Source organism: Mirounga angustirostris, unplaced genomic scaffold, assembly GCF_029215605.1.
Source record: "Mirounga angustirostris isolate CCGP_5_RB_7025 unplaced genomic scaffold, mMirAng1.0.hap1 SCAF_5, whole genome shotgun sequence".
In the NCBI taxonomy this organism is placed as follows: domain Eukaryota; kingdom Metazoa; phylum Chordata; class Mammalia; order Carnivora; family Phocidae; genus Mirounga; species Mirounga angustirostris.
The window spans coordinates 72,539,016-72,559,482 of NW_026991713.1; the positions used below are offsets into that span (position 1 = coordinate 72,539,016).

Genomic DNA, 20,467 nt, shown 5'->3' on the forward strand with positions numbered 1-20,467 from the left:
AAGCCGAACCAGAGCGGCAGCTGACTGAGTCCTGGCGCTGCGCTCGCGAACCAAGCTCCGATTTTAGAAAGGACGCAGGCAGCTGGGCGAGCACCCGCCGCTGCGTTCTCACAGAAGAACCTGGAAGGGCGCACGGGCTCGCCGCCCTCGGGCGTGGGCAGCCCGCGGCCGGCATCCCTCCCCCTCGCGCCTCTCTGCCCAGCAGCGCCAGGCAGTGCCCGCCGAGGGCAGGGCGGGGCGCAGGCCGGGGGAGGGCGAGCTGGGGCCGGGCTGTGCGGCCGCTGCTGACGCAGTGCGGGGCCGGCAGCCCTGAGCGCCCGGGCGGGCGTGCAGTTTTCAGCCCGGCCGCCGGCAGGCCGCGTCCCCAGCGGAGGGGGCAGGGCGCACTTACCGGCCGTCAGGAAGCCGCGGGCGGCCTGCTGGCTCCGCCGCCGCCGCGCTTGCCATTCAAGCGCGCCTCGTCCCCGCCCCCGATCCTGGGGGGTGAGCGGGGGAGAAGGGGCGGGCGTCCGCCAGTCGGGAATACCTCCTCCTCCTGCCTCAGCGCCGCCGCCACCTTTCCATTCAGTCGCCCAACATGGCTGGAGCGCGGCGGAGGTGAGCCGGCCGCCCCCTGCCGCTCCAGTCTGCTGCGCCCGAACGCCGCGCCTCCGGCGGTGCCTCAGCTCTGCAGTGCAGAGGCCCAGGGGCCCTGCTGTCGCCAGCCGCCAGCATGTTGGGTGCCCCGGACGAGAGCTCGGTGCGGGTGGCTGTCAGGTGAGGACAGACTCGGCGGCGGCGGCGGCGACGGCGACGGCGGCCGGGCTGCGGGCTGGCGGCGGGCTGAGGGCGCGGAGAGGACGCGCTCCGGGCGGGAGCAGCGGCTGCTGTAGTGCTGAGCTCTGAGGGGGCGGTCGGGCGGGAGGCTGGCGGCTGGGTAAACTGAGGCTGCGGATCCCCGCCGGCTGGCGCGCGCGGCCGGATGCTGCCGGGGAGACCCTGCCGCCCGCAGCCGGGTGGCGTTTGCAGGTAGCGGGCGGCTGCGCGACGCCGGGTCTCCGGGGCGCCCAGACTCCTCGGCGGGTGGAAGCCGTCGGCGCCCGCCCCCGCCTGGTCTCGCCAGCGAGGAGCAATCGCCTCAGGTGGGGCCGCCTTGGGCGATGGCCTGGCTGGCTTTGCCCGGAGGAGCTGACTCCGTGCTGGGCTGTGGTGGTCTTTTTATTATTGAGAGGGTGTCTGTCATATGTGTCCGTGCGACTCAGGCCTTCTGAGGCAGGAGACAAAGCATCAGACTGACAGCGCTTCCAAACGCAGGCTTCTAGATGCCTGTGCCCGTGCAAGTCTCGTGAAGCATCACAGAGACAAACGGAGCACAAGCGTCTGGGTGTAGGAGACACATCTGCCTCTTAGGCATTGGAATGGGAATTCTCCTTGAGAATTATATTCCCGGGTGATGAGTCTGCAGAAGGAAGAAACTCTGCAGCAAGTGGAAGGGTTGAATGGGTGACTGGGTGAAACATTCTGTGGTTAGGCAGGGTGGATACAATATAAAATTTTACATGCCTGGGTGTGAATTTTGAAATACCGGATACATCGAAATTGTATTTTGGTCAACGTCAGGTACACGAGTATTGAATGTAACTTAGACTGTTTTGATACATATCAAGAAGCAAAGCTCTGACAGTTGCTTATGGAAAATTGCAACATCATCACTGAAATATTAATGAAGCATTCATGATAGAATAAGTGCGTTGCTTTCACAGCTCTCTGATGGTCTACTGTGAATCCGCTTCTCTTTATACTTTAAGGATTATGAAAACAGTGTCTTTGGAGAAATGTGAAATTATTGGAAAAAAAATCCTCCACTCATGTAGCCTTTCTGGAAAGGCATTTTAAAAATCCTGTCGTGTCAGCATTATTATTTTAGTGGGGAATCTTGATTAGGCATAGAAATGGCAGTTTTATACACTTTGTATCTTTAATCAATTTAAAGAATAACATGAATTTTATTTTATTTTTTTTTAAAGTTTATTTATTTAAGTGATGTCTACAACCAACACTGGGCTCCAACTCGCGACCTCCCCGCCCCCCCCATGCTCTTCTGACTGAGCCAGCCAGGAGCCCCAGAATAACATGAATTTTAAATTTTTTTTTTTTTAACGGATCAGGAAATGATCACCTGTGGAGGTGACAGTTTTATGACTTTAGAATCACCTGTTATAAAGCTTTTGAAGTTTTAATTTGGTTAAATTTTTGGTTTTGGGGGGCTACTTGTCCAATTGTTGGGTTAGTTTGTTTCTCCTAAATACTGCTACTACCTCTCTTTTGACCTTTGAATACTCTTTAATGACTGTACCATGGCAGAAACCCAGTAAGAGGTAGTTTTGTTAGCAGATCCAGTCAAAGAAGGTGAAGAAGGAGCATAAAATAGTAATGAAAACTGAAAATTAGGCTGTGAGAGAAATCATTTTTAAAGATTTAAGGTTTTTATCTGTGAATTCTCTAGAATATCATAGGGCAGTTTATTTCCTGTTATTAAGTCTGATAACTGCTTGCACTGAAGGTGAGCAGAGTCATGGATGACCCTAAAGTGATATTGACAGATAAATAATTTCTATTTGATTTATTAATAAAATATATTTATAAATGATTTGTATTTGATTATGTTTACACTTTTTAAGTCATAAGTGTGGGTCTGTTTGTTTGGGAAAGGTTTATAAAAACATTAACAGAATTTGGTAAGCTGCACTGTAAAGGTCCCTTTTTCTTTTTTCCATTAAATACACTGAATAGATCCACTCTCTAAACTTATTTTACATAGGCTAATAATAGCTTCTGTTTTTGTGGCACTTTGGTATTTATAAAGTGCTTGGAGACATATATTTTCATTTACGATAAATATTTGTTGAACGTATATCCTCATCTCTGATTATTCTGATTCTGAGCAGTCATCGTTGGATACATGTCATGTTCTAGGGTCAGTGCTGTTAAGATGTTTTATATCATGTAAAATCTCATTTATCCCTCATAACACTCTTTGATTTAGGTTCTGTTATTATGACCATTTTACAGATGAGACACTGAAAGATTAAATAATCTGCTTAAAGTTAAACTAGTAGATAGTGATGGAACCAGTGTTCCAACCCAGACAAATTCTTAGCCATTAAACCTACACAGGTGAAAGGCAAGAACATACTTCACAAAGCTTTATTTAGCTTAAGGTCATTGCTTTTTCCTGGTTCCTACACTAGTTCAGTTACAAATGAGTGGCTTTGACAAGTTATGTATACCTTGATATCGCTAGAAAAGATAAAACTCAGAAAGAGGACCTGAACTTAGTTAAGTATTTCCTCAGATTCTCTTTAATCATTACAGTGTCCTCCAATCCTACTCTAGTTTGTGACAGGCTTCATCAGCAGGATAAGTAAATCAACACATTGAAACAAATCAACAGAGTCATTTGACCTGCTTTTCCTCTTCAGTGAATAATGTAATAATAGGCATAGGGGATTGACTTTACTGTGAAATGCAGAAAGTGTCCTAAAGGTTCTTGTGTTTTGTTAGATGCAGAGACTGTTAAGACTGATGAGTCTATTTTAAGATTTCTCAAAATAAGTGCATGGGTCATATACAACTTTGGGGAAAAGAAGTTCAAAAGAAAGTTTCTTATTTAGGAAGAATATTTTTTATTCAATTTCTGAAAATGCCTTTTGGCAGGGTATATTTTAGGTATTTTGCAGGGTATCTTTCCTTGGGTTGGATATGGATTCAGAAAACAGCCCTACTATTCAACCCATGTGGCTGTGGGGCATTTGAATTATAATTAATGCTACTGAGGAACTAAATTTATCATTTTATTTAATTTTTATTAAATTAATTTTCAACTTAAAAACTGGTCCTTGATTTAGTTTTTGGATAATTTTTTTTTTAAAAAAGATTTATTCATTTATTAGAGAGAGAGAGAAGTGGGGAGGCAGAGGGAGAGGAAGAGAGAGAATCTCCAGCAGACTTCCCGGCTGAGGGAGGAGCCTGATGAGGGGCTCGATCCCATGATGCTGAGATCATGACCCTAGCCAAAATCAAGAGTCTGATGCCTAACTGACTGAGCCATCCGGGCACCCCATTTTTGGATAACTTTTGAATATTTTTGAAACAACTTGGTTGTATGGATCTACTTTTCAACTGGAAAGTTTAATCTAAATACTGATAGGGTATTTCTGAAAAAAATTTGGTGTCATAATTGACATATGCTGTAAGTGTAATATATACATTGGATTTCAAAGATTTAGTAAGAAAAATGAATGCAAATATATCAATAATCTTTGTATTGATTACACATTAAAGTGATATTTTGATACATTGAATTAAATAAAATATTAAAATTAATTTCATCTATTTTTCCTTTTTAAAAATGTGGCTATTAGAAAATTTAAAATCAGATATAATATTGCTCACATTAAGTTTCTATTCGTTAAGACTGCTCTATAATTTAAATATAGAATAAAACTACAGTATTTATCAGCAGGATAAGTCAATACATAGAAACAAATCATCATAGATGAACCACACCCTTAGATCAAGAAAGTGCCAAAATACTAGGTGTCTTTTTTTTGACTGGTTATACACACACACACACACACACACACAGAGGCAAGACTGGATTTAAAAGCAACATTCCCCCCCGCCCCCTCAGGGTACATAGGTGTAGAAAGATAGTGATTTTGGATTCAATATGGTAGCTGAATTCTTAGAAAATGTGGTAAGTTAAATGGATGGCTTAGATAGATGTCATCAACAAAACTGAACAATGAAGTATATATATTCTATTCTTAATATCTAAGTATACTAGATTGAACTCTTCAGTTAACTCAAAATGATAAGATCAATTAAACATTTTGAATTCTAATTTAAGACATTGTGAGATGATGTGCCTTTTTCCCTTCCCTGTCTGTGAATGCTGACTTAGCAAATTTGAAACTTTTTTCCTTTTTAAAAAATTTATTTATTTATTTATTTTTAAAATATTTTATTTACTTGAGAGAGAGAGAGAACAAGCTGGGGAGAGGGGCAGAGGGAGAGGAACAAGCAGACTCCCTGTCGAGCGGGGCTCAATCCTGGGACCCTGGGATCATTACCTGGGCCAAAGGCAGACGCTTAATTGACTGAGCCACCCAGGGGCCCCAAAACTTTTTTCCTTTTCAAGAATTTTAGCTTGCAGAATATGTCAAGAGCTGGACAAAAACGCAGATACAGAGAGGATCACTGTGTTTTTGTGTCATTGTCTGTGGTTGTGAGCTAAAATGTCTTTGCTTGGCTTTGACAGAGAGTGGTACATATCCTTGACAATCAATCTGGATTAGTGTGTAATGTAGTCTAATTGGGTTTCAATTTGCTGTTTTTACCTTACTAAGGCAATTTTAAAAAGTGGCATGGCTCAGCAGGCTTATGACTGGTTGGACAGTCAAAAGCTCAGTTTTAGGTCTGTCACTGGCACTGATTTCCAATATGACCTTTCTGGACATTTCTTTCTCCTCATCTGATGTGGCAATGTAAAGGTACTACGAGTTGTAAGAATTTTGCATATGCAGTCTATTAAGCATGCGATTTCATTGTTAAACTATTGGCTCTATATTGACAGGAAGGAAGTATTTTAACATTTCAAGCTTGACTTTTCCAATAATGTGTTTACTTTGGGTACTGTTGTTACTGAATAGGAAACATTTAGTCTTTTGTGGTCACTTTTTCCCATTCTGATTATAATACACACGTACAATATTTTAGTTAATCTACGGTAAAACCCTATGAGGTAGGCTGGACAGATATTATTCTTATTTATATTTTCGAGATGAAAAAATGAGTGACAAAGGCACTAGGTGACCTGTTCAAGGTTTCTCAGCTACTAAGTACCAGAATTGGACCTCAAAATGAGGCTTATCATACCTATTTCTGTGTATTTTCTTTTTGTTTTTTGTTCATTTTAGTTGAGGTATAGTTGACATGTAACTTTATATTAGCTTCAGGTGTGCAGCATAATGAGTTGATATTTGTATACATTGGAAAATGATCAGCACTACAAGTTTAGTTAACATTTCTTATTTCTGTTCTTAAACATATTTCCAAATGTTTTCAAAACATTTCATGTGCTAATTTCAATGTAAAAAGGATCTTTCAAGCTGAAATGCTTATATACATGTGAGATGTATTATTTGAAACAATTTAATGTTTAGAAAATATAGAGAAGGTAAGTGAGGCTTTTAGAAATATTTATTTTATGGAAATAGAGGGTTTCCTGGTGTTTGGTCATTTGTTTATTGCTTTTTTCATGCAACAAATATCTATTAAGTGTCTACTATGTGCTGGACACTTTTTTTCCTTAAAGATTTTATTTATTTATTTAAGATTTTATTTATTTGAGAGAGAGGAGTGCACAAGTGGGGGAGGGGCAGAAGGAGTGGGAGACAGAGAAGCAGACTCCCTGCTGAGCGTGAACTGGAGCTTGATGTGGGGCTCTATCCCGGGACCCGGAGATCACACCGACTGAGCCACCCAGGTTCCCCTTAAAGATTTTATTTTTAAGTGATCTCTACACCCAAAATGGGCCTTGAACTTACAACCCCGAGGGAGATCAAGAGTCACATGCTCTACAGACTGAGCCAGCCAGGCGCCTCATGCATGTATGACATACATGGTCCCTACTTTTACATCCCTAGCAATACGAGTCTCTTATAATGAACAAAATATGTTGGGGAACTAACACAAAATATAATCAGTGGCATGAACTAGAAATGAAAGATAGTTGTTGCAGTTTAGTTTTTATTTCTCCTTTATTTTTTTAATAGCGTTTTTTAGTTACTACATTCATTAAGAACAGTGATTTAAAAAACAAAAAGTGTACCCTGACTCCAAAGGTATTTCATATAAAAAGTGAACTTCCAAGCTTATGCATTAGGGGGATATTATTTATATCATGTCCTACTTGATAAAATATACATGCCCCACTTTTATGTCTTTGTAGTTGGATTAGGAAGTAAGGGAAATGGAAGAAGAGCTAGTAGCTGATGTGAGTTGAAAGTCAGTGAAATTATTTTATTTACAAAATATGAGTTGATGAATTTTCCTCAGATATGGTTTATTATATGTGCTGCCGAAGCAAGCACTCCTCAGATATGGTTTATTGAATTTATGAAGTGTAGTAGACCTGTTTGTTGTTTGGAACTCCATGAAAGTTCAAGTTTCATGTTTAATTATTACTACCCTTTGGGCTCTTACCATCTTACCTGCTAATTGGTTAATATTTTGATGCATAATTATGGGGTAGAGAATGATGCACTAGAAATTCCAGTTTTGTGAAGCCATAAAAGCAGAAATTATTTTGGCAGTTAATACCATAATCTGCCCAATCTTCCAATTCTCTCAATTTATCTTCAAAGACATGAATTTGGAATATGCATTATTATGGATGTTTTCCCCCAAGATATGTTACAACCCACCTGAGTGTCTCTGACTTACAAATGGTTGTTTTCTGCCAATGTTAGACATGACCTTCATCTCAGCTTCAGATTAAGAAGTAAAACACAAGAATGAAAATGGATAATAGAAAGTATTTGTATACAGTGTATCATTAGAATAATTTTATTCAAAATAAAACAAATTTGTTTGTTATTTTCAATGCTTCTCTCTGGGAAGCGGATTTGTGAATTCTGTCTTTCAGCTTGGTTTCCCAGTGGATTAACTATTTAATCTTCTCAGAGTGTTAAAATAGTTTTCCTGTGGCTCAGGCTTTATTTGAAGCAAATGACAACCAAACCAAAGGGACTATTTTCATGACACCCTACAGTTATTATGAGATCTTCCTGAATTTCAGTTTAAGAATTATATATGAGGTTCCTTTGTCCTTTGTTTTTTGAAATTATCAGATATTTATATATTGAAGATGATTTTTAGTACCTCTGTAATTATTGAAAAAACAGATTTTAAAATTGGAAGAACCTGAAGGGACTAGCTGGTTAAGGCCCCTTTACGACAGTTTAGACAATAGAGGCCCAGAGAAGTTGAGGAAATTGCTTGAGGTCTCACAGCTAGCAGCTCAAGTTTTGTGTTGATTAGTATTGTGGGTTTTCTAGGTCTTCATGTTCTTCTGGCAGACATCCTAGAAATAGAATAAATTTACATTTTAAAAACTGTAGTTTTAATCCCTAAGTACTCCTTATAAAAGTTAACTTGATATTTAGATGAGTTCCCCCACTCTTAAGTGCCCATTATTTTTGCTTTATGATGGCCTCAGTCTAGAAACCAGGACAGTGATTTTAAAAAGGACCTCTCAGAGACACAGAGTGAAGGACACTGGAATAGAATATAGGTCTATATTTTAGAGTTCCTGGTATATTCAAATGTGAAGAAATGCCAGAACTGGGTGATAAAAATAATATGGACTGCTTTCAACATTCACAGGTAGCACAGTAATGCTTTAATGACAACCACTAAAGTATCATGTGTGTATAGTTTAATTTGGAAATAATGTTCAATATGGAAATGGGAGGATTTTCTGAATGCTAGGCATATAGCTTTTTCCCCCATCCCTTCCCTTGGTTCTTAAAACTTATTTTTTCTTTTTTTTTTTTTTAAAGATTTTATTTATTTATTTGAGAGAGAGAGAATGAGAGACAGAGAGCAGGAGAGGGAGGAGGGTCAGAGGGAGAAGCAGACTCCCCGCTGAGCAGGGAGCCCGATGCGGGACTCAGGATCATGACCTGAGCCAAAGGCAGTCGCTCAACCAACTGAGCCACCCAGGCACCCTTATTTTTTCTTTTTACTCCAACATACTTAGGGATTATAGCACATTTCAGTAATAATGGCAGACTTGCTATGAGCGAGATGGCTGAAGGGTGGGGTAGGGTAGAGGTAGGGTGCAGTCACGTGGGGGGTGAGATGTATTTATTGGGACCTGGAATTGGTGATAGAAGTAGAAATCTGAGTGGTTTAAAAAGACCCTCTTTTGAGTAATACTTCACTTGATAGGTGGTTCTTAAGCTTTTAAATATCTTAGCCCTTCCCCTCCTTATTTTAGAAGTAAATAAAGAGTACAACACATTTTGACCGTAATGGAGGCCTATCATCCAACAAATGTCCTAAATCTCACCTCTACATGAAACCTTTCTAAACTACTCCCATGCAGAGAAAGTTCTGCCTTTGGGGGCCATTGATCTTCCTTATATGAGTTTTCTCTCTCTCCCTCTAAAATTGCGATGAGAGAGATATATACACTGTGATTTTTTACTGTTCAGCTTGAAATGTTCCCCAAACTCAGAGAATATTTAATGCTTTTTAGAAGAAGATTCTGGGGTGCCTGGATGGCCTAGTCGGTTAAGCATCCCACTCTTGGTTTGGCTCCGGTCATGATTTCAGGGCTGGAGCTGAGTGCAGTCTGCTTGAGATTCTTTCACCCTCCCTCTTCCCCCTCCTTTCCTCCTCTTTTGCAGGTACACACACACACCCTCTCTCTCTCAAATAAATAATATCTTTAAAAAAGTAGAAGAAGGTGCTAATGTATTGATAGCATTATTATAATAGAACATTTGAAGGACATCGTGGTTTTGGTATTGAAACAAGCAGATATCTACCTGTCTAGACTGGAGTGAAGGTCTTTCAGGATTTAGCCCCACAGTCATTCTACTTGGGTGAATAGTCAGCATCTTCAGTAAGAGCAAGGAACTAAGAAAATTGTTCAGACTTGGTTGTGCCCCATCATGAGCCCAAGCAGGGGCTAAATCAAGGATGGCTCTTTGGGTCTCTTAGAGTGTAGTAAAATATTAGTTTTTGAAATTGGATTTGACATTCTCAACTTTGGAGAGCTGTGTCTTTCACTTAGGCATGATAATACTGTAGTTCTCTGAATATGATGAAGGACTTATTTTTTTCAGAGTAGATATTCATATTCTTTGACACAGTTACAGTCATTTTGGAGTTGTTCTAAATGAGAGCCTTTTTCTTTTTAAAGATTTTATTCATTTGAGAGAGAGAGACAGAGAGCATGAGAAGGGCAGAGGGAGAGGGACAAGCAGACTCCTGGTGGAGCAGGGAGCCTGACGCGGGGCTCGATCCCAGGATCCTGGGATCATGACCTGAGCTGAAGGCAGATGTGTAACTGACAGAGCCACCCAGGTACCCCGAGAGAGCCTTCTTCTATCAGCAAGAAAGAACATGAAACTTTGGAGAGGGTCAATCTGTAGTTAATTATTATGATGTGGTATGTTGATCACATGGTATAATGAGACATAGGCCATCTCTACCCTCATTTGTATTCTTTCTAATCTTATTTATTTTTTAGATCAAAATTCATTCATTTATTATATAAATATAAATATCCATCCACTGTGTACTAGAATCACATAAATTGGAGGCAATGTGATATAACAGAATGAACATGGGGTGGTTAGAAAATTGTTTTGGTTTGGATTCTTACCACTGATAAACTTGGCTTTCAATAAGTAGTTATCTACCTACCTCGGTGGACTTGAAAAAGGATCAACAGAGCCAGCCATGTGAAAGCATTTGAAAAATGGTTTTTACACAACACAGGCAGTAATATTATTAGACATGAGTTTGTTATAACCAACAATGGACATGTTGGTTATATTTCAAATGCTAGCAATTGGATTAGTCATTCTCTAATGTGTAACCCAAATTTGAGTTAGTAAAGTGCTTTATAGGGGTTTGTGTCTGTTCTTTTGCTTTTTGAGTGTGTCTATTACTTGCACCGCTATGAATGATACAAAAATGTATATAAATACTTCTAAAAACCTTACCTTACCTAATCTTCTAGTTTTTATTTTGTTTTCAATATGTTCCTTGCATACCATTCTGCTCTATCTTACCAAATTCCTTCTTTTATAGTTTAGTAAAATCTACCATTTTAATTTTTTCCTTTCTCTTCCCACACAGACTTTCAGTTGGTATGGTTTTTAGTGTTTTGTAAAGTTACTATCTTATACTTTGTGAGATTAACAATAGTAATGAGTTACATTTTCCACTAGTTGTTTAACCTAATATAAGAGGATGGTGACTAGGGCACCTGGGTGGCTCAGTTGGTTAGGCGACTGCCTTCGGCTCAGGTCATGATCCTGGAGTCCCGGGATCGAGTCCCACGTCGGGCTCCTTGCTCAGCAGGGAGTCTGCTTCTCCCTCTGACCCTCCCCCCTCTCATGCTCTCTATCTCATTCTCTCTCTCAAATAAATAAATAAAATCTTTAAAAAAAAAAAAGAGGATGGTGACTAAATTGGTTAATAAAAATGTGAATATTTGAATTGGCTTGTACTAGATTTTTGAAAATGTTATTAATGCTTTCCTTGCTTGCTTTTGCCAGTCTTGGCAACAACGCACTAAACCAGGCTATGGATTAAAGAGTGCTATACAGAGAAAACTGAGGAAAGAGATCAGAAGTACTATTAAGACAGAATTTTAAAAATTTACATTTTCTATAGAATTTTTTCTAGCACCTAGAGCTGATGGGACAATGTGCTTGCAGTATTCAAATGACAGAGCTATGTCAAGACTTAGCTGAAAGCACTTTTTTTTTTTTAAAGATTTTATTTATTTGACAGAGAGAGCACAAGCAGACGGAGAGAGAGGGAGAAGAAGCAGGTTCCCTGCTGAGCAAGGAGCCTGATGTGGGACTCGATCCCAGGACCCTGGGATCATGACCTGGGCCGAAGACAGCTGCTTAACCGACTGAGCCACCCAGGCGTCCCAGCTGAAAGCATTTTAAAGAAGACTGATAATTAGAAGCAGGAAATAGACCTTGAAAGCCTGGTCTAATAATCTCAAAATCAGCTTTTCATTTCATAAGTAACTTTTATTTGACTTATTATTATTATTATTTTCTTTCTTTTTAAAGTTTATTTATTTATTTATTTTTTGGTACTCTCTACACACAACGTGGGGCTCAAACTCACAACCGAGAGATCAAGAGTCTAATGTTCCTCTGACTGAGCCAGCCAGGCGCCTGATTTTTTTCTATTATTGAAATAATATAATCACATTAGAAAAAGTATCCAGGAGAAGATGAGAAAAACAATCAATCACAGTTCATCATCCTGATCTAGTTACTATTAGCATTTTGGTATATTTTTTTTAGTCTATTTCATAAATTTTAAAACATTTTTGTAATGTGGATATACTTTTATAGCCTGATGTTTACCATTTTAGAGTATAGCATAAGAATTTTTTCATGTCTTTATATCAAAGAAGGGCATTTTGAGTAACTTGCTACATATTATGCATCATCCGCTTTATTTCATTATTCTATACAATATATATTAAATTCCATGTATCAAACAGTAATTTAATTGACAGACTTTTATTGTCTAGTAAGGATCTTAATTTCATTTTTTCTGAGAGTTTGCTGTGCTTTATGATTCCTGTAATGTTTTCATTTCCACTGATAAGTAGACTCTACAAATGACCATTTCCTGGAATTGAAGGGCGAGGATAGTGCTGCCTACCCACAATATATGGTTAAATGTTATGACATTGAGGATGCTTTTTAGAAAAAGATATATTGATTTATAATTTTAAATTTTCAGCTATATCTACAACAAGATATAATGTATTAGGATAATACAGTTATTTGTTCAACACATTGGTCTAAGCCACTGATGGTTAACCAAACACAGGTCCATAACCATTCCATGTTTCTTGAAAATTAGTGCATTTCTAAAGTGCTTAATTTGCTTTTGTTCACCTCAGTTCAACACAAAACACTTGTTTGAGCAGCCTGTTGGCCAACTAGTCTGCATCTGTCCTGCCCTAAAATGGAAGTTGTCAACTGCTGATTAAGCATGAGGTTACAGATTTCATTCCTGGTTATTTGGCCTGCCATTTAAGGTTCCTTAATCCAAATGTGACATCTGTGACATTGTCCAGTCTCAATTTAGGCAATACAATATTATACTTTTGAATTTTAGTTTGCCAACTTGGCCTTAGATTGGCAACAAATTCCATCTGTTCTTGATTATATTCTTATCTATTTTGTTACATAAGTGTAATTGGACCTTCTGTTACCTTTGTAGCAGATGCAATTCTTGTCTCTGAGTATAGGGTTTCTTTAGTTATCCTTGGTTCTTAATTTTGTATTAACTTGGTATAGCCAGTGATAATTTTATTTATCTTGTGTACATGTTCTATGACTGCAGCTTTCAACATAGAGTAACTCAAAGACTTCTGATGATTTCAGACTTTAAAATTTGTGCATGTTTTGACATCAATTTTGTTGCCTTGTTTTATATGTTTCAATAGTAGGATTCTACCTCATTCTATTTAAAAATAGGAATAAAGAAATCCTGTGTTACTGAGTGCTGTGGGTATTGGTAGTCTGTAAGTTCAGTTGATTTCAGTGTGATGCTTATAAGGTGAAGATTATGAGTTTTTTTTTTTTTTTTTTTAAGATTATGAGTTTTATCCCTGGATGGGCTTATTAGCTTTGCTGCTTTTTAAAATTTTACAATTACAGGGACGCCTGGGTGGCTCAGTCAGTTAAGCATCTGACTTTGGCTCAAGTCATGATCCCAGAGTCCTGGGATTGAGTCCTGCATTGGGCTCCCTGCTCGGTGGGGAGTCTGCTTCTCTCTCTGCCTGCCACTCTCTCTCTCTCTGACAAATACATAAGTAAAATCTTTAAAAAAAAATAAATAAATTTTACAATTACAACAAATACAGAAGCAACAAGTAGATATTAGTGAGGATGAGTCAGTACATACCAGTTAACACTGATGAAAATGATCTCTAACCATGTTCCAGAATTTTCTTTTTTCTTTTTTTTAAAGATTTTATTTATTTGACAGAGAGAGAGAGATAGTGAGAGAGAGAGCACAAGCAGGGGGAGCGCAGGCAGAGGGAGAGGGAGAAGCAGGCTTCCCGCTGAGCAAGGAGCCCGACGCAGGGCCAACGCAGGCCTCTATCCCAGGACCCTGGGATCGTGACCTGAATTTAAGGCAGACGCTTAACCTACTGAGCCACCCAGGCGCCCCAGTTCCAGAATTTTCATCCCCTTTTTTAGACCATTGTGAATGAAAATATTTTTATATTCAATATCTGTAAGAGCTCAATAAATATTGTTACATTCAAAGTCTACAGGGGCTCAGTAAGAGAAAATAACATCTCGCTTATATGTTTGTTATAAAAATTAAATAAGAAAATGTATATAAAGCCCTTATACTATTGGCACTTAGTAAATGTTTTGTGAAGAGTAGACACTACTGTCATTTTTATTATCATTATTTTCTCTGCTTAGTACCTCTGAGTTTCTGGGTCAGTCCTAAATAAAGCCACAAGTAAATCAAAACTGTGTTCTTTGCCCCACCACCTGATTAGTCTGAACTTCGTTTTACTGCTCCAATCTTATGTGTCTGTGCTTTTGGCATCAAAGCTTTCCCTGTAATCTCCTATTTTGTTTGTCCAGACCTGATTTATGTCTCAGTTTCCTGATTTGTATCCCTTTCTCCATATCTTGAGTCCAAATTTACTTAAGTGAAATTACTGAAAGCTTTCTGTAGAGGAGGAGACTCGTCCCCTTTTTTATTCAAGTGAGGTTTCCTTCCACTCGTGTGGCCTACTTGAATCCACTTCTGTACACATGCTGGCACTGATCAAGCCTGTGTTCCTTCTGGACCTCACTTCATTTTCATGTCATCTAGTCCTTTGGCCAGGCTAGTTGTCCAATTTCCGCCCCACCCTATGCTGGCCTGGTGACCCCAGTGTATTTTAAGACAGATTTCACTTGAGATCAAGAAGTTGTGATTTTATTATGGAATTGACATGAAACACACACACACACACACACACACTCATTAAAACATAAAATCCGCTAAGGAGTTGATGAATCTGGCTAATATGGTATAAAACACATTAATGTTAATAGACAAATTGATACTTGTTTTTTTAATATCAGTTGATGAAAAGATTGTCAACTTGTCTCACATTTTGGTTAAAAAAGATATATGAGTTTGTCAAGAAACTTTGAAGTTTTGAGTCTTCATCTGTGGCTCTTTTGATTGTCATTTTGAAATGGAAAATTTGGTCATTCCTGAACTATGTCTACCTATGCATTAATATGAAAATGGTTTCCGGGCACTTGGGTGGCTCAGTTGGTTAAGCGTCTGCCTTTGGCTCGGGTCGTGGTCCCAGGGTCCTGGGATCAAGCCCCTCATCGGGCTCCCTGCTCAGTGGGAAGCCTGCTTCTCCCTCTCCCTCTACCTGCTACTCCCCCTGCTTGTGCTCTCTCTGTCAAATAAATAAATAAAAAATCTTAAAAAAAATATGAAAATGTTCTCTTCTGTTGGCTTCTGCTGTGGTCTTATAATGTATGCACAATGATAGCTTAGCATCTCAGTTTTGATGAAGCAGCCCGTAGACTGTGTGTTGGGCTAGGCCAAATCATTGGTGTAAGCTGTAATCACTCAGTATGGGACTGGCATGTCTAGGTGAGTTGGCAAGTGCTGTTTCTCACGGCAGCTTCACTGACAATGAGATGGGATGGGAAGAAGAAGAATGTGAGAGGGGAGCAATGTCAATCAAGTAGCCATTGTGGTTCCCAGCAGCCCTGCCCTCTCAGTTAAAAACATCATGGTTCTATGGCCATAGTGCCCAATCTTATCCCAGTATCCACCCAGGAACTTCTAAACACTAGTTGATCTCTCTTTTTCTAGGTTCACATTCCTTATTAATTTTGTCTTTTCCCGTCCCCCCAAACCTGCCTTAATTTTATTTTTCTTTGCAGCATGGCTTGTTGAAAAGAGCATGGACTTTAGCATCACAAAGTTTTGAGTTCAAAATTTTAGGACAGACACTTAAACTTTATGAACCTTGGTTTTGTCATCTGTAAAATGGAGTTAATACCCATCTTATAGGGTTGTTATATGAATGTTGTAAATGCTTTGCCTTTAGAATTGTTTGGGAGATGTTAGATTCTTTTTTTTTTTTTTTTACTTTTCCCTTTCTCCCTCCTCTTCCTCTTCCTACTACCTATTTTTTTCTCTCTCTTCATCTATATCTATTTCTGTTTTTCCTCTTCTAGGTAAAACTTACAGTGACTAACCACAATTTCTTTTATTTTTTTTTAAAGGTTTTATTTATTTACTTGACAGAGAGAGTGAGAGAGCACAAACAGGGTTAACGGCAGAGGGAGAGGGAGAGAAGCAGGCTCCCTGCTGAGGGATCATGACCTGAGCCATTAACTGACTAAGTCACTCAGGTGCTCCCACAATTTCTTTTCAAGACAGGAATACTTTCCTTCGTGAGCTCTTGTTTATAAAACTCTACCTTGGGGCACCTGGGTGGCCCAGTGGGTTAAGTGTGTGACTCTTGGTTTTGGCTCAGGTCATGATCTCAGGGTTGTGGGATTGAGCCCCGCATCAAGTTGCGCACCAGGCTCTGTGCTCAGTGGGGAGTCTGCTTGAGATTCTCTCTCTCCCTCTGCCCCATCCTCACCCCCCCACTCTTCTTGAGCGCGTGTGTTCTCTCTCATAAATAATTAAATAAATCTTTAAAAAACAAAAGCCAAAAAAACCCTCCACCATCATCTTGGTTTCTTTATGAAATAGAGATAATAAGAGTACTAATCTCATAGGATTGTTACGGGATTTAATTGGCATATTTATAAAGTACTCAAAATAATGCTTGGCATATAGCAGGCCTCAAGAAATGTTAGTTGTATTCATTAACTTGCAAAAATTTATTTCTTGAACAGAGAGATATAGGGAGAGGTTGGTAACTTTCAGTTATAAGATGAATAAGGTTTGGGGATCTAATTTATTACATGGTGACTATAGTTGATAACACTATATTGTGTAATTGAATTTGCTAAGAGAGTAAAACTTGAAAGTTCTTATCGCGGCAAAGAAGGGCAAACGTGTGGTGATGAATGTCTCAATTAACTTGGGGGAATCCTTTGAAAGTGTGCACATAGGGGGTGCTTGGGTGGCTCAGTCAGTTAAGTGTCTGCTTTCGGCTTAGGTCCTGATCTCAGGGTCCTGGGATCGAGCCCCACATCAGGCTCCCTGCTCAGGAAGCAGGGAGTCTGCTTCTCCCTCTCCCTCTGCCTGTCTCCCCAGCTTGTGCTCTCTTTTTCTGAAATAAATAAGTAAAAATCTGAAAAAAAAAAAAGTGTGCACATAGATCATCACAATGTACACTTTACATATCTTATGATTTTGTCAATTGTATCTCAGTAAAGATGAATAAAAAAATAATAGCACATTTATTTATTTTTAAAAATTTTATTTATTCATTTGACAGAGAGAGAGAGAACACAAGCAGGGGGAGCTGGAGAGGGAGAAGCAGGCTTCCCGCCGAGCAGGGAGCCCGATGAAGGGCTCAATCCCAGGACCCTGTGACCATGACCTGAGCCGAAGGCAGACGCTTAATGACTGAGCCACCCCGGCGCCCCTAGTAGTGCAATTATATTAGATGATATTGACCTTGATATTACCAGTTGAAGTTATCAGCATTGTATTTATGATAGAATGGATATCTTAATTTGTCTAAATGAATACAATGAGTTATGAAAGTCAAGGTTGAGATAATTGTGCTTTCTTGACTAGGTTGAATAAAATTTTTTTAAAAATCTTTGTCCTCTGTTGGTATGTATACTAATGGAATGACATTCCTTTCCTGTTTATCTTTAAGGACATGGGAATACTTATTGATTTCCAACTGCTTACCTGGCAAGGTGAGCTGACTGACTTGTTAATCCTTAAACCCCTTAAATATATTTCTTGGTACATCATTAACCCAAGCACAATTCTACTAGTACTAACAGAGTATTTACTAAGACCCCAAAAGTGATTGAACACACATACACACACATTTATATATATGAGCTCTAAGAAAACATCTCACTATTTCCATGTCTAACATGAAGGAATTAATAGATTTGATTGAGGTGACAGAGTTCTTTTGCTAACTTAAATTTTTTTTTTAAATTAATTTGTCCTTCCTTCTTAGAGTTCATATTATGAAACAAGTCATTTGGCATAGTTTTTACTTTAATTACCATAATTAAATATAAAAACTAATTTTTGACTCTTTTTTAAGACCTTACTTATTAGGTTTTTCTTATTTTTACAATATTAGCTGCTGAAACCTTTGTAGTTTTGTTAGCATTGAAAAACCAGTTTCTGAGTGTTAATGGTATCAACAGAGTCTGAAACTTAAACAATCCTGAAAACAAGCTTCACTTTTTAAAAAAATCCTGTTTAGAAAACAAACTTGATTGAACTGGTAAAATAAACACCTTTTTGTGTTTTTCACAAGTTGGTTTACTGTGAAATGGAGCAGTGTGGTGACAGATGAACTTAGAAAATATGTGGTAGAAAGTTAAATGGGGTATTGAAGATGACTAAGACAGCCCTAGTTACTGTCTTTGACAAGCAGAATCCTTCAAATATTAGCTATTAAAATAACAATCACAGAGGTAGAAATAGAGTAATATAACAGGATGAATATCCTTCAAAATCATCAGATTCCCTCATACTGCAAAAACAGAGACTTATATATTTGAGTTAATTTCTGTACATTCTGATGAGAACCATGCTATTTACCTGAAAAAAGAATGCAGTAAAAGGAATTTGTTTCCAAAAGCAGTCATCTTTGTCGTCTTTTTTTTTTTTTTGTACTACCAAGTAAGTTTATTTGCACATTACGTAATTTCCCTTTTATAATTGAATCTTTTAAAATGAACTTTGGTGATGAAAGTAATACTTTTGGACTTTGAGTTCAGCTCTCTTCTATTCCATTGACTCACTGTGAGGTGGCAGTGGTGTAAAGGAACCCTGTGGAAAACTAACACGGCACCTCTCCATGACTCAGTCCCTTTACTGTAAAGTGAATTATACTTCTGCTGAGTACATTACATCTTCTTTGTAAAGTGCCACTAAAGGTGTAAAATGAAAGCTGTTGCTCCAAGCTTGTTGTAAATACAGCAGAAGTTACGTAAGTATCTTTTGATATCTAAAGTGGAGGAATGAAAATGAATTTGTGAAGACAGTAAGTAGCTGCCATCGCTGATCATTCCAGTTCAGTTTGGCTCAGATCAGTTCAATATATTTCAATTTAGTTCAGTCCCAATTATTAGTTAGTGAATCCCACTAAAATCAAGTGCAATGCAAATACTTTGTTAGGCACTGGGAAATCCAAAATGAATCAGATACGGGTTTTGCCCTTGAGAAATTCAGTCCAGTTGAGAGTCTTGCAGATCTGATGGCTCTCTGAAACATGCCCAAAATGAAGGATGAACACATTATGTGCAAGTTATTGGAGTGATCTATCTCTATAGCCATTGTAATCACAATAGCTCACTTTCTAAGACAGAAAAATGACTCCTTATTTTCCAAAATAGTAATGTAAGCTCTTCCTAATAATTTAAGTCCCATGACATCTGATATTTTCCATTTCCTAATCTTTAACATAGCCCTATTGGTTTATTTGCTTTTTTTCCTTATCCTCTGTACTTATTCTCTCTAATCTTTTCTAATTTTCATACTCATTCCATTAAAAAAAATCCCTCCCATAGTTTTCATCCAATTTTCATCACATATTAATTGCAAAGATTTATTGACATCTGCTCCACACATCTAAGGACATGAGTATGCACACATGCCTGCATGTTCACACATAAACACATATCTTTTCCTATAGTTAGTTAATAACTTAAGTCATTCAGAGAGGCCAACTTGGATCTAAGTGAGGCAGGAGGCTTCTGTGGAAAGTGCCCTAGAATATTTCATTTCTGAGAATATAGTTTGGATACAATTTTAAATCCCTTAGTTAACTGTATCTTTTCCTTCTGTATCCACTGCATGGATCCTGATGTTCTGTGGGTAATAGGCTGTGTTTTTTCTTAGGAGACTGATGATATGTTTTATCTTTCAAGTCCAAAACCCAAGGCACTTTGAGCATTTAATATTAGTGTAAGTATAGACTTCTGTGTGTCCTTGACTTCTCCATTTGTTATTATCCAATCATACTTCTGTTAGATCTACTCATAGTAAGTAGCTCTTTTTATAAAGAAGTGGCAGACACAATGTCCTCAGAGAATGGGCTGTGACATTAAGAGACTTGATTAAACCTGACTCCTTTCCTAGTTTTTAACCTCGAGTGAATTGTTTAAGCTGGCTATGCCTCAATTTCCTCATCTGTAAAAGATATTGATAATATGTACCTCATAGAATTCTTCTCTCCTAAGGGTGCCTTTACTGACTAATGCTACCATATACACATATGTAAGTATAATTTATAGTGTATGATAGATTGCTTTGTAAATAGTGGTCTTTAGTGTCTTGGGTTTATGTTGGTTTTTCCTTCCTCCTCAAATGGATTTTGAATTATTTAAGAACACAGATAGACTATCTCTTTTTTGTACTCTGTGGAGTGCTTAGTATATCAGTAGGTATGTCAAATGTGGTTCTTAACACCAGAGGAGCAAACATAGTATAC

At 38.7% G+C, this 20,467-nt stretch overlaps 1 protein-coding gene across 7 annotated transcripts in view; it reads left to right on the plus strand.

Moving 5' to 3' along the window:
* Window positions 1-313: 313 nt before the first annotated feature.
* KIF21A (kinesin family member 21A) overlaps window positions 314-20,467 on the plus strand; it is a 150,299-nt gene continuing 130,145 nt past the window's right edge. For 4 of the 7 annotated variants that reach the window (XM_045873629.3, XM_054507103.2, XM_064591396.1 and 1 more), the window contains exon 1: window positions 314-756. In XM_045873629.3, the coding sequence (XP_045729585.1) occupies window positions 713-756 (44 nt within the window). In that variant the 5' untranslated portion in view covers window positions 314-712. The remainder of the gene's footprint in view (window positions 757-20,467) is intronic. The other 3 variants (XM_054507102.2, XM_064591399.1, XM_064591398.1) reach the window with 1 other exon arrangement.